At 51.9% G+C, this 14508-nt stretch overlaps 1 protein-coding gene across 3 annotated transcripts; it reads right to left on the reverse strand.

Moving 5' to 3' along the window:
• Positions 1-767: 767 nt before the first annotated feature.
• On the reverse strand, positions 768-10366 carry TMEM18 (transmembrane protein 18). 3 transcript variants are annotated; one of them, XM_032172070.2, is made up of 6 exons: positions 10204-10297; positions 8877-9143; positions 8417-8537; positions 5716-5770; positions 3148-3241; positions 768-3066 (listed from the first exon to the last, which is right to left on the reverse strand). In XM_032172070.2, exons 2-6 carry the CDS (start codon positions 8877-8879, stop codon positions 2971-2973), a joined length of 369 nt encoding a protein of 122 aa, XP_032027961.1. In that variant the 5' UTR covers positions 8880-9143; positions 10204-10297; the 3' UTR covers positions 768-2970. The 3 variants fall into 3 exon arrangements, with proteins under 3 accessions (XP_032027961.1, XP_058282455.1, XP_032027959.1); XM_058426472.1 differs by lacking the exon at positions 10204-10297 and adding an exon at positions 9435-9737; XM_032172068.2 differs by lacking the exon at positions 8877-9143 and having other exon boundaries at positions 10204-10366.
• Positions 10367-14508: the final 4142 nt, after the last annotated feature.

A 14508-nucleotide genomic window follows, 5' to 3' on the forward strand; every position in this document is an offset into this window, starting at 1 on the left:
GTTGCTTTGAGTCCGGGAGTCCCTCCAGGGCGTCATCCTGGGGTGGTCCTAGGGACCCCTGACTCTTCACATTCTTGAAATCAGAATGCATTTTATAATAACCATTCATTATGAGAGGGTTTTGATAAAACCATGACACAGATAACTTCTCTTTACTCTTTAGATGAGGACGTCTATTAGCATGGCTAGTCACTGGTTCTCGTGGCTTCAGTAGAGGGAAGGCTGCACTGAAAACGTTCTGGCTAATGTGGTGAAAGAAGAAGGGTGCTCCACTGAAGTCCAGACAAGGAAGCCTGAAGTTCTTTCCCAGAGAAAAGATGCTTGGGCCTGACCGGTGTATCTTTGATGGCAATTCTCGTCTGTCATTAAGCATCCCACTCAACTTAGCACCACTGAAGCTCCTTACCCTGAATTCCACCCCCAGCCCTTTTTTTTTAAACACTTCTTATTTTGTAAAGGGCCAGAACATGTTAACATTTCCTTGCCACTTTATTTCTCACAGAAGCTAGCCATTCAGGCTGCATACTGCTTTCTGATTTGATATAAATTATCTGTACAAGTAGACTTTCTTCTACTGGCAACGACACAATTGCGTTTGTTTGTTAAAACTCAGCACCAGATGCTGCAGCAAAGGGACCTGCCAGCCAAAGTTGGAGCTAAGTTCCAGGTGCTCCTGTTTCCAGTTACAGTAAGATGCAAAACAAATACCATTTTTTTGGAAAAAAAAAAAACATACTACATATTATTAAAGATATTTTATTGCATAGCAATTGATAAACATAAGGTGTCACAGGTTTGGAATGTGAAAAATAATTTTTATCACAAACCTCCTTTCCTGTACTTTATCAGTAAAAACATTTGTTCCACTTAAACAGATGAAGCTCTCCAGTGAGTCATCCACATTTATGGAGCCTGAAACCTGCATGCTCTGTGCAACCCCCAGGGCTTTAAAGTGGGATTGCACCTGTGCTTTTGTAAATTACTCAACTGCTGATCATTTTGGCTTCTATGACTTTCCCTAACATGAGGACAACATATCAAGACAATTGTTAACAATGCACTTTAAGGCACTGAATATAAACTTACTACACAGTTAAAATAAAGTGAAGGTTGTTTTTACAAAACCAAAATATAACTGTTCCAAAACACACACACACACAGAGTAAAAACCAAAGAACACACGTCATGGTTTCACACTGACATGTCATCAGCATCAAATTCATGCAAAGTTAGCAATACTGTTACACTACTTTATCACAGGCAAACTGAGATTCAATCACACGGCCCCATGTTAAGTCCAAATAACATATAGATGGTTTATTAGTCTGTTCTCACACTGCTATAAAGATACTACCTGAGACCTGGATTACTTTATAAACAGGAAGTTTAAATGACTCAGTTCCACATGGCTGGGGAGGCCTCGGGAAACTTAGAATCATGGCAGAGGGAGAAGCAAGCACCTTCTTCACAAGGCAGCAGGAGAGACAGTGACAGCAGGGGAAACTGCTGTCTTTAAAACCAGCAGATCTTGTGAGAACTCCCTCTCTATTATGAGAACAGCATAGGGAAAACCACCCCCACGATCCAATCACCTCCCAACAGGTCCCTCCCTTGACACATGGGGATTACAATTTGAGATCCGATTTGGGTGGGGACACAGAGCCAAACCGTATCAGATGGTGAAAATGTTATACTAAAAATGCACAGTCTTTACAAACTCCCTGGTTTCTTTTCTCTCAGCGAAGTCAAATATCTACACAACTGCCCTGGACAATGCCAGGGGAGGAGACATTATCTTAATCATCTTTCTGTCCCACTTCTCAGCCACAAAGGCCCGAGAGGGGCATGAACTTGGCTGGTGAGCTCTGCACCTCAACATTCTCTTCCCAGGCTTGTCTACTCAAAGATAACTGTGCCAATTACATTTTGAATTGGTAACTTTCAGAAATGCACAATTAGGCATGCTATCCGATACAATGCACAATGAGTATTCCCTTATTGAACACCTATTTTTAAATACCTGGGTCTCTAACCAACTGTCATTCTCAAACTACAGGTCCAGATTTGACAGGAACCAAGAGCCACTGGGCAGGAGCTATTTTATAAAGTGGATATTGCAACCTAACAGTATGCCTGTCCTAACAGAACTGGGAGCATTGTGTTCCTAAGCACCTAAGTCAACAGAACACCGCAATACTTAGGAAAGACACGCTTCTCCATGGAGTGCTGACTTCAGGGCTTCCATTCTGTTTTCAGGAAAGCAGCCCATTAACGTTGCTAGAGAGGGCCTAGCCTCTTGTGAATTGGTTCATCAAACTGAGATACAACATATTTTCCAAACGCTTCCTTCCAAAGTCTCTCTGCCCCAGCACTGCTGACATTTCATGTCAAGTCATTGTGCTATGGCCGACCCAGGCACACAGGATTTTATGCATCACCCCTGGGCTCCACAGGAGAAGCCAGGAGCACCACCCCCTCCATTGACAACTGAAGGCATCTCCAAACTTTGCCCCATGTCCTGGAAGGTGAAAACACCCTCTACTGTGAACTGTGGTATGCGCTAGAAAACACAGCACGAAGAGGAGGGCATGGTGCCCATGTACAGGGTGGCACTGTTTATTATTGAGTTTCATATTTTATATTGTGTATTTTATATTTATAATTAGTACTAGTTACACATATGACATGGACTTCTTCAAATCAAATTCCCAGTTATGAAGCTCTGCAGAGACCGTTCCCACAGCCTGACTACAAAGATCAGGCGCCTGAAGACACATGTCCTGATGGATACATTCAGTGCTGGCGGAAAAGCCGACTTCAGTGTGTGCTCTACCGCTGTGGATATTTACATAAAACAACGGTTTTTCAAACCACGAGTCAGCTGAAAGGATGCCCACGCCACGTGCACTGCAGCACTGGGAGCAGCCAGGGTGGACGGGAAGGACGCAAACTCCAAGCAGCTGCTGCCCCTCAGTCTTCTTTCCTTCTCCTTTTTTTCTCCTTTCTTCTCTCTTGTGCATTCTTCAGGTCAGTCATCACGTTCAAAGTCTTCCATACCCACATAACCTAAACACAATTGTTTGAGACATGTTTAGATTTGAAAAACATACACATGAAGAAAGACAACTGAAAGTGTCATCTACGTACCACAATGATCATGGCATTCACCAGCAGCGGGGCTGAAAATACTATAGAAATGAACATCCCTCTAGAATCGAAATACTGGTATTTTGAAAATAATCTGCTTAAAAAACAAAAACAAAATATTACTAGGCAATACAACCAAAAAGTTCGTGACACTATTAAGACTTTGGAGAGAGCCGATGTGGACTGAGGTGGGAGCAACCCCCTCACTGGGCCCACCCTTGGGAGCAGCCGTCATCTCCACTGTACTGTCCCAAATGCAATGAATGCTCATTATGAAGAAAACACACTGGGTCACAGGACAGGGGAGACACCACCCAGCAGCACTGGGAAGACCCCGAGGCCTCCCACAGCAGAGAGACGCCACCCTGCAGCCCGTCTGGGTCAGCGGCACATCTGACCTCAGCTGGAAGACACTGATGACTTGAAATCCTTAAAATCTACAGAGTAACAACATCAATAATCCCCGTAAATGACAAAGGGACAGCAGCTGCGTCCCCTCCACAGCTGCACTGGGAAGGAGTGGTGCCGGGCCCTTCCATCCCTTTGGTTCTCATAGCAGTCCTCCTGCTGTCAGCGCCAGTGCCTCTTTAGCAGAAGAGACTGAGGAAGGCAGAAGATCTCCACCTGCACAAAGGTACAGTGCCAGGGAGGGCAGAGGATCTGCACGTGGGTATTGATGACTCTCTCAGCAGCCAGCATAGGAAATGCCATCAACAAAGCTAGCAATGGTGAGCAGTGGGTCAACGCCTTGTGGACATGGGGCTCCCACCTTGCTGGCGCTCACGGCTAGCAATGGTGGGCAGTGGGTCAACACCTCATGAGCACAGGGCTCCCGCCTTGCTGGCGCTTACACTCTCTACCACGGGAGGCCCAGAAGTAAGAAGTCCAAGCATGTGGCGAGTGCTGCTATAGAGAAACGTGAAGCCTGTTGGGGGTGAGGGGGCCTCGTGGAGTCGTAGGCACAGCCATGAGCGGCTGGGACAGAGCCGGCAGGAGGCCGCAGGGCATCACTGCAGGACTCCGTGTTTACTCTGGGTGACCTGGGGACACTCTGGAACGTTCTGAGGGGCAGTGCTCGGCTCTGAGGCCCACGCTTCCCCAGGATGCCCAAGAGGCTGAGCAGTAGGGGGATGGCTTAGGGACTGCCGCATGTCAGCAGCAGGTCGGCGAGGGTGGGGTGAAGGGCATGGAACACACTGGGCTCGTGGCTGACCTTAAAGGTGGAGGGACGGAGCTTCCTGAACAGTGCCCTATTACGTCTCCGGTCTAAGAAGCCGGAGGGAGAAGCCGCCCCTATAAAGAGGGGGGAGCAGAGCAGTCGGCCTGATGTGGGAATTTTGAGACGTTTGTTAGATGTCCTGGTGCCCAGTCCAACAGGTGGGACAGGCAAGAAACCCAGCACTTTTGAAACCAGGAGATCGCGGAGAAGCACGAAGACAGGAGGCTGTGGCCAGAGGGAAGGGAGGGGCCAGAAAGGTGCTGCACCCTGGAGCTGGGTGTGGGAGGGCTTCAGGGAGGACGACACTGTGCCAGCCTCTGGACAAGGTCAGGGTCACCAGGGACTGAGCACCACTCCTGGGACTGAACCATGTGAAGGCCCTGCATCTGGGAGGAGAGGTGGGGTCCCCAGGGAGCCACTTATGGCTAAGGAGAGGGCAGGGAGGAGGGAGGAGAGAGACGGTGCATCTGGCTGCAGGGACACCGTCGTGGAGGGAAAGGCTGAGCAGGCAGGCAGCAGGGCAGGAGGAGGCCGAGTCAGGGGAGGGTTCGGGAAACCGGGCGGGGTCTAACAAAGGATTTCAGGGAGTGCTCAGCAACCCCTTTCGGTGAGGGCCCAGGATCAGCGTTCAGGGCTTATGGGCCACGAGGCCACAGTCTCAGCTCCTTCCTGCTCAGAGTCTGGCAGTTTTACTTTTTTTCTGTTTTATATTTTAAAATGTAAAAGCCATTTTTAGCTCACAAGCCACTCAAAAACAGTCAGTGAGGCCAGGTGGGTCTAACCTGACAGAGGCTGTGTGTGTCGTTCACCCTGGGCAGGTGCTGGGTTCCAAGTCTCCCGGGATGAAGCCAGGGGTAGAGGAGGGGGCACAGGACGCAGGGCCAGGGCTGCCAGCAGTGCCCCCTGACATCAGGATGCGGGGCTGGGGGTGAGGCAGGAAGTGCCCCAGACCACCCAGAAGCCCCCCTACTCAGGTCCAGACTCCCCATGGAGCAGCCACCCTGCAAGTCCAAGGGGGAGGGCACGGCTGAGGCCAGCATGGACCACGTTCTCTAAAATGCTGTGGTTTCTATTCTGCAGCTCAAATTCCCATGGCCACTTCTCTGGCTCTGCCATCAAAGACCTCAGCCAACATTGTCCCACAGTGCCACGCTCAAAGGGCCACTCTGGCGCTGGTAAAGCATTTACAGAGTTGCCCTGGAGCCCACCAACCCTGGACACACGGACACGGGGTGTGTGCAGCTGCCACGTTAAGATTCACTGTCTCCTCTGCGAGTCCCACTGGCTGTGGGGCCGTTCCCAGGGACACCCCTGCAGGGACCTGGTCACAGGCCCGGGGGTGGGCTCACCTCCAGTTCATCGCAGCCACCTCATTGATGTATTCAGCGCAGTAGACTAAGATGACTGAAAAAAGGTACAAGTCATGTTAGAATTTAGATGACCCATTATTACTCATTATAAAGTTATACATTCTTTACAGCAGAATACTGAATAGAAATGTCACTTTAATTTTAAACACGTCAGGTAAACATCCTAACATTGTCAAGTTGTAGGACTCACCCATTTAGCAGAAAGAAAACCAAAGCCAACAGTGCTCCAATTCACCAGTGCTCTATGGTCTCACTCAGAGCCCGTGCCCAGGTCAGCTCCTGCAGAGCTACTGCAGGAGCCGCCGGAGGCCCCAGGCTTCACCCAGGCATGGCTGGACCTCACACCTTTCTCCAAGGACAGCAGCCACAGTTCAGCCCCACAGGACACGGCAGCAGGAGCTGAGAGCCACGAGACCCACAACTGACAACCAAGGGCTTTTCACGCTCACACTTCCTGGGCTGCCCTTGGGACACTGCCACTGAGATGACCACAGGAGGGGAGCGAACAGCTTTGGGGTGCTGGAGGCAAAGGCACAGGAGGGAAGGCAGCAGCCGGTGGGGGCACGGTGAGGCCTCCATGCTCCCAGGAGCACACAGACTTTAGGGACTGGCCCAGGGTCTCTGGCTAATTCGTGGGTAATGCTGGTACTGAAACCCATGAGACAGTGACCCATGCTACCATAAAATCAAATAAAATATAATTCGGCAAATTAAGAAAAATGTGATGCTTTAACTTCTAAGGTAAATCAAACTGTAAAAATCCTTTCATTCTTCTTGATTCACATCAGAAAGCAGATTAAACTAGGGGCTACGGTGAGCCCCTAGTTTAATCCACTTCCTCCCTTCAGGAATGGACTCAATAAAGCAGAGGAAAAGAAGGCACAGGGAAAGAACCAGAGCAGAGGGGGAGGGAGGATGGGGGGGGAAGGAGGGTGAGGAGAGGAGGAGGAGGAGGGCCAGAGAGGGGCAGGAGAAGCAGGGACAGCTGGGCACCTGAGAAGGGTAGGCTGACACAGGAGGTGGCGGGCATGGGTGCGGGGAGGAGGGTGTGGAGGGCTGACGTTACAGGGGGAGGGTGGGGAGGGCGGTGGGCACGGGAGGAAGGCGGGCAGGAAGGGTGTCACCAGGTGCTCCTCCTCAGCTATTCCTGAAATGCACCCTGGAGCAGAGTCTGAATCTTGAATCTTGATGGTGCTGGTTATAAGCTGTGTAGCTGAGGGAGTCAGAGAACCTCTGTCTACTTCATTTATAAAAATGGGCAAATAAAAGCCAACTCTTAGGCTTGTTTGAGAAATGAATCACAGGAAATGTAAGGGCAGGCAGCACAGTGTCTAGTATTACCACGGTGTGAAAGCAGTCATCCTTCCCCTTATCCTAGAAAACATCAAACCCTTGTGCAGTTCTCCAGCTGACAAAGCTGTTCAGATCCAGGAGCTCAGCTGGTGAAGCCGTCACCTTTCTTTGAGGTGCCTGCCTCAGGGCCTCTGCATGGGGCACTCGCTCCCACCCTCTGCCAGCATCTCACTGCCTGGCTCCTGCCTATGCACCTTTTGCCCCTGGGTTCCCAGGGGACTGTGTGATTTAAATCAGGCTGCTCCTCCTGTTTCACTGTGTTTTTGGCTTTTCCACTGCAACACTCGTCACTGTTGATAACAACACAGGTCTGTGATCAATCACTGGTGCTGGTGTCCCCCAGGAAGCTGTCGGAGGCAAAGGAGCCCTGTCTGCCTGGTCCACTCCGGCACTCCTCAGGGCATCCTCAATACAGAGCTTGCCTTGAGCGCCTCACTTGCATAGGCCCCCGCTGTGATGCAAACCCTCATCACTTCTCCAGTCTTTCTAAGATCAGCTCTTCTTCAGATTTCCTGCTTTGCACACAGCCAGCTAACTAAACTTATCTAAAATTAATTATTTTTAACTACCAAGCAAAATCTTCAGTGTCTCCCCAATGTCCAGAGTCAAGAGGAGCCTGAGCCAGGCCTCCAGGCCCTCCTCACCTCTTCTACCCACATGTGTTTGTAACGCTCAGCGTCAGAAGTGCTTAGGTCCTGCAGGGCTGGCAGTTTCTCTGCCTCTGACCCACACCTTCCATCCATCCATCTCTGCATGTCGGGCTGCTGCCCTCCCAGGGCCGTCACCTGCTCCCTCTCTTTTCTTACTAACATTTTACTCACTCTTCACACCCTATGCCATGATTTCACCTTTTCTGAATAATCTTTCTCAGTCATCCTGTGCAACTGCCTAACTTCTCTAAGTTCTGTAGCCCTTATCCTTGAAACTAAGTTGGGCAATGCCTTATTCTATGCATAGAACTTTTCTTTCCCAGGCTGCAATCTTCCTCCCATTCAAAGCAGTGCAGGAGCAGAGCTGCCACCAAGGACGCATCTTGTGTAAACGACAGCACTTCTGGAAACCCAACTCTCCTGTGTGCAGCTGGTGCTCAGCACCTCCCTGGTAGGCAACAGGAACTCAACAGATTCCTTTCAACTCTAACATCCAAAAAGTACTTTTCTTTATAGCTTCCAAGAGTGGAAAATGGGAGTGCCCTGGGAGCAGGCACAAGACAGAGGGTTGAGAGGTCTTGTAAAAATATGTATATATTTCGAAGACACAGACAGAACATACGCAGTTTCATTTCACACGGTGATCTGAGTTGTGGAGTTTGTGTTGTTTTACTCACCTAGACACAGAAAGTGCCCGATTTGTAGTCTGTAGCTTCGGGAGGACAAGCAGGTGAGGAGCAGGCAGAGCGCGTGGAAGGCGGCCAGCCCCATGAGCCAGGGCTCAGTCCAGTCCGTCTGCTGTAGGAACACACCAGCAGACACTCACTGTCCTGTCACATAGGGCCGGGTTCACGGCCCACCCACAGCCTTCTCCCAGGGCAGGGGGCAGGGGCCTCTCACTCCTGAGTCCTCCTGGGCTACTCACCAAGGTATCCAGAGAGCATTGCCAGGCCTCAGAGAAACACGGGGACAGGAAAGGGAGAAGGAACCAGAAGGATGTAAACAGGATTCTCCCCCCAGTACAACTATAATTCATGGAATTCAAAGTTCAAGCACACAGAACCGAGGGCATCTCTGATGTGCCCCTTTTGTTTGTGGAACAGAATCATGTTTTTAAGCTGAGTATAAAGGAATTACCATCCTTTATGATGATAATTGGTGATGATAATTGGTGACTGACGACAAGGAAATTAAGTCGATTGCTCAAAGAGATGCACTTGGCTCAGCCCCAAAGGTAAAACATGAATCATCATTTCAGGCTCCTTAGCACTGAAGGCCTTCGGGGAATCTTGAGCCATCGCCACGTGCAAGACTTGATTTTCTCCAACCTCTCTGCAATACACTGAACCCTCCAGACAGTGCCGCACTCCGCCGCCTCCTGGACTCCCCGGGACCCTGCCGTACCTGGGAACAGTGTCTGGCTCAGGGACCTGAAGTAGCCAAGCTCAGATCCACTGCTGCCCAATCCTCACCTGATGCTCAGACGCCAATCCCAGCAGTCCTCAACACCCCCCCCATCCCCTCCTTGAGCACCGTCCTGCATGAGACAAGCCCTGCCCTCCAAGCTGCAGCCCCGCACTGCCCTCCAGGACTCCTGTAAGTGTCACTGCTCTCTGCTGGGGACCGCAGAGGCCTCTCCAGAGCCGCGCCATGAAATAAGGACACAAGCGCATCTGCTCCCATCAATGCACCGACCAGAAGACCAGAGGCAGGAAGATGAGGGGAGCACGGCTTTCTGCCCAGACCCCATCAAGTGCCCATGTCACCCCTTGGCGGCCACGCGGGGCGCGGGCTCCTCTGGGACCTGTTAGGCGAACCGGGCACGGCGCACGCCCCGCCCACACAGGGGCAGGGTTCCTCCGTGCCACGCCCACACGACCAGGCTCCACCACGCACACCCAGCCACACTGCCAGGATCCACCCACATGGCCGAAGCCCCGCCCGCAAGACGCTGGACTCGCCGGCGTGCACCTCCCACACGAACAAAGCCCTGCCCCTTGCGCTCCGCCCACACAACTCAGCCACGCCCGCACGGTGCAGGACGCCCGCCCAGCCCAAGCCCCGCCCACATAGCGCAGGACCCCGCTCACTGCGCACGCTCCTCCACAAGGCCCCGCCCCGCCCCGCCCAACGGCCCAGGACCCCGACTAGCGCTCGCGCCCCGACGCCCGGCCCCGGCCCCGGCTCCCTCCCACAGGCCCCAGGACCCCGCCCAGGGCGCGCTCCACCGCCCCGCCCCGAGCCACTCCCACAGGACCCCGGACCCCGCCCACAGCGCGCGCCCCGCCGCCGGCCCCGAGCCACTCCCACAGGTCCCAGGACCCAGCCCAGCGCGTGCGCTCCGCCGCAAGGTCCCGCCCACGGCCGGCGCCTTCTGGGCCAAAGGCGAGGCGCTCTGTGGGGCCGACCCCACGCCTCTCCGCCGTCCTCCCCCGAACTGGTGGTTACGCGGGCCGCGAGTTACCGTGAGCACGGCTGGGATGCTGACGGGGAAAGAGCTGACGGAGAAGGCGGACGGCATGGTGCTGGGAAGCCCGCCCTCACAGCAACCGCCGAACCCGGCCTAGCCAGAATCCACGGAGGGCGCCAGATCTTCTCTCGTGAGATCTGCCGTTCTCACGAAACGCGCTTTCTTCCTCTCGCGGTAATTTCATGGCATTGCTAGGTCCAGATATCGCGATATTTCCAGGTGTTCGCTGTAATACGGAAAACTTACTACCCTGCTGTGGTAGTTGTGCTCGCTCCGCCGGGAGGCTGAGGGCGTCTTTAGTTCTTTAACATGAGCAGGCGGAGGCGGGTGGGGCTTCGGAGGCTTGTTTGAAAGGATCAGGGCGCTGTACCGCCACGCCAGCTTCAGTCTCACCTGGGACTCCCTAGAAGGGTCAGAGCATCAATGAGGACGGTGTCCGCCCCGAGACCCTGCGGGAGCCGGGAACATTGCCCACTCCTCAGACCCTGCAGGACCTGGAAGGTGTCTGCTCTTGGGACCCTAAGGGCAGTGCACTCTTGGTCTTGGTCAGCTTAGGGTTATCTGTCTTCGCTTTGGAGATTTACCAGGTGTTCTTACGCTTCACTTCCTTGTTCAACAACAGATATAAAAATGTAAAGTTAATTTTCTTCCAGCGAATTTCTTTTTTCCCTTTATTTTAACATTTATACCCCAACTTTGAGATTTTCAATTAAACATTCTATTATTTTAACATCATGAATTAAGTGTATATACTTTCATTGCATATGTTAGCTCTTGAACTGGTTTAATGTTTCTAAAAATAGTTCTAGTGGTGGACTATATTTTTAATAGCTTTAAACCCTCCCAGATCTTTCTTAAAATCTTTCCACAGTGTGGTCATTTCTGCTTATGCTACTTAACATGCATTCTCTCATTTCAGTGTAGAAGGTCATGGTTTCTTCTTAGCGGAAAACATTTCTTTCATTGATACTTTTCTCTATTCTTCCTGTATTCAACTCCAGGAACATCCGTTAGGTAGATAGTGCATCTTCCTCTCTTTTGTGTTTCTCAACCTTCCTCTCAAAACATCACGTCTGTTGTTGCTGAGTTTGGGAAATCTCGGGCTTGGCCTTCCTGCTTTTTTTTTTTTTTTTTTAAGATGGTGTCTCGCTCTGTTGCCCAGGCTGGAGCGCAATGGTGCGATCTCGGCTCACTGCAACCTCCGCCTCCTGGGTTCAAGCTATTCTCCTGCCTCAGCCTCCCGAGTAACTGGGATTACAGGCGTTCGCCACCTCACCTGGCTAATTTTTTTTGTATTTTTAGTAGAGACGGGGTTTCACCATGTTGGCCGGGCTAGTTTTGAACTCCTGACCTCAAGTGATTTACCCGCCTGGGCCTCCCAAAGTGCTGGGATTACAGGCATGAGCCACCGCGCCCAGCCGGTGTGATGGTTTTCATCTGTGTCCATTCTCACTCCCCTGTGCTTGTTCAGCTATTTTCAACAGGACCTTTCAGTTACAGGGAGTAGATCTGTCCTCTTCAGTTCAGCCTGTTACTGCGTATCTCCCTGATGATATTTCGTTACTATGTGAAACATCACTCTATTAATTTCCATGGGTTAGTTTCGTCGTCAGTCCTGTCCGGTGCCTGCCTTTCTTTCGGGATGTCTGTTTTCTTGTAATTTCTGTAATTTTGGGTCAAACTCTTCTTGCTATTAATATTAACCACAGGCTATCTATGGTCACTGGGATTTCTTCTCTTCATCCCCTCAGCCCCTCCTCCCAGATCTATCACATATTGTGTGCCCTGGCACCCATGTTTCCAAAACTGTTAAAACTCTGCCCCTCAGCAGCTTCACTCTCAGTCCCAGGACATTCATCTTCCACATTTCTCCCGCCCTGCTGTTCTGAACAACGCTAGGCTGCCGGACGTTTAGACGTGAAGCTCGTGAAATGTCGCCAGTCTGAAATGTGCTTTAATTTCAAACATACACCATCTTTCAAAGACTTTGTACCAAAATGTAAAATATATAATCAACAATTGTATTGGATGTGAGGGGGAAGGACCTTAGCATTCACGGGTGTGAGGGGGAAGGACCTTAGCGTTCCCACCAGTGTGAGAGGGTGAACTTTGGCGTTCACGGGTGTGAGGGGGAAGGACCTTAGCGTTCACGGGTGTGAGGGGGAAGGACCTTAGCGTTCACGGGTGTGAGGGGGAAGGACCTTAGCGTTCACGGGTGTGAGGGGGAAGGACCTTAGCGTTCATGCATGTGAGGTGGAAGGAACTTAGTGTTCATGTATTGGTTATGGTTTCACGACTGAATGACATTGGACAAATTATTCGGACAGTCTAAAACTCAGTATGCTAAATTCATAACACGGGGATAATATCAATACGTCATAAGTTAGCATTGAGAGGAAATGTTTGTGTAAAGTGCCTAGAACATGGGAAGCTTGCAGAGAATGTTGGCTAATTCAATGATCATTGTCATTCTTTTTCTCGTCAACACCATCGTCATTTGATGTGTATTCTGGAGACAACATTAGTAATCAAATCCCATAAATGTCAACCGGATCACTTTTCTGTTTTATCTCCATCATCCTCAGATGTTCTAAGAACCTGGGCTCAGAGCCATAGCTTTATTTTTACGACCAACGCACAGACACTCGCATAGTGTTTTGGGCCAGAAGTCCGTGTGTGGTTCAGTTCATCTTCCATTTGTGCCGACCCAGATAAGGATGCTCTGTTTAGACGCTGCCCTGAGGAAGAGAATCCTGCATTTGTGTGGAAGGTGAATGTGCCACCCAACGCGGAACTGAGCCGGGATCCCAGGGCAGAGCCTTCCTCCCACTCCGTCATCGCGGCCACGCACGCGATCTGCTCCAGTGCACTGCGCTTCTGATACCGGTGGCCACCAGATAGATCTTGGGCTGTTTTTCCCGTAGACGCTATCTCATCCACCAGGCTAAAACATCTACAGGGGGCCAAATGCAGGCCTGGAGCTGAATTTCCAGCTAATTATGGGCTCCTTTCCTTGTGTCGGGCTTTGGTCTAGAAATGCTGAGTGTGGGGTCGATGGGGATGAGAACAGGGAGGCGCCACCCAGCTCCCAACTCTCCCTGAGTCCCCTCAGAGGAGACCTCGCCACACCACTTGCTCGTTTGTCTTTGAAGGAGGCTGGGTGTGGGAGGAGGGCAGGAATCGCAGCAGGGACCCCGGCCCTCAGACCCCTTCCCTGTATCTGTGCCCTCCCACCCCTGCCCCTCTGCAGTGGGGCTCATGGGGGAAGCACATGGGACCACCTGCTGCCCCCAAGATTGTATTTCTTGTTGTCTTGTGGGCAGAGAAGAGTTCCTTATGTAAAGTCACATGCATAGACCTCAAGGCTGACATTTGGGGCAGGGAGCGTAGGAAAGGGAGTCTGCGAGCTTCCCATGGCGGATGAAGCAAAGTGTCATTCATGCTTGGGTTGAAACAACAGGATTTAAAAACAAATTGTCTTATAGTTCTTGAGGCCGGAAGTCCCGGATCCAGGGGCTTGCAGAGTGGGTTCACTCCAAGGCTCTGAGGCCGGCTGTTGGCTTGTCCATGGGCCTCCTCCTCTGTCTTCCCTCTGTCTGTCTCTGTGTCCAAATTCCGCTTGTCGTAAGGACACCAGTGATCTTAGGTTAGAGCCCACCCTAAATGCCCTCATCTTAACCTAATGACAGTCAGTATCTCCGTCCTGAGGCAGTGCACACAACCCAGCCCATGGTTGTGCTTAGCAGTGGGTTGAGAGGATTTTGACACGAGGAGGCCTTTGGGGAGGACACCAGCTGGGCTTCTCAGGTGAGAGCAGGGACAGAGCATCCCATAGGAAAATGTGGTGTGAGCAGAGCACAGGCCTGCAGCCACGGGGAAAGGCCGCCGGCGTCCAGTGAGGGGAGGGACAGGGCCGGCCTCTGGAAGGTGCTTCCGGGCTGGTGTGGAGGAAGACCATGGGCTCCAGCCAGCCTGGACTCAGTGGAGAATGGAGGCCCCTGTAGGACCGGCAGAGGAGCGAGTGCCCAGGGTCCCCGCAGACACCCTGAGATGCACCGCAGGGCATAGTGCTCAGGTGCTCAGCTACCTGCCTACACAGCCGCTGACTCCACTGCTAGAGCTGTCCCTGCCCCAGTGGGCTGCCCTTGGGAGCTGGTGGGCCTAGACTGGGAGCCTCTGGACAGGCCATCTCCCTCACTGTCCCTTTGGGGCAGCCTCCCCTGCCTCACAGAGATTGCCGGGCTCAAAGCAGGGAGGAACTTCAACCGGGAGAAGGGCCTTCCAACCCTGAGCTCTGTG

Source organism: Hylobates moloch, unplaced genomic scaffold (assembly GCF_009828535.3).
Source record: "Hylobates moloch isolate HMO894 unplaced genomic scaffold, HMol_V3 SCAFFOLD_13, whole genome shotgun sequence".
NCBI classification, from domain to species: Eukaryota; Metazoa; Chordata; class Mammalia; order Primates; family Hylobatidae; genus Hylobates; species Hylobates moloch.

Coding starts and splice junctions, on each gene's coding strand:
- TMEM18 (XM_032172068.2), bottom strand. CDS start 10,260: ATGCCGTCCGCCTTCTCCGTCAGCTCTTTCCCCGTCAGCATCCCAGCC. Junction 3,242..5,715: donor GTGGCTGCGATGAACTGGAG/GTGAGCCCACCC, acceptor TTTTTTAAGCAG/ATTATTTTCAAAATACCAGT. Junction 3,067..3,147: donor TGAATGCCATGATCATTGTG/GTACGTAGATGA, acceptor AATTGTGTTTAG/GTTATGTGGGTATGGAAGAC.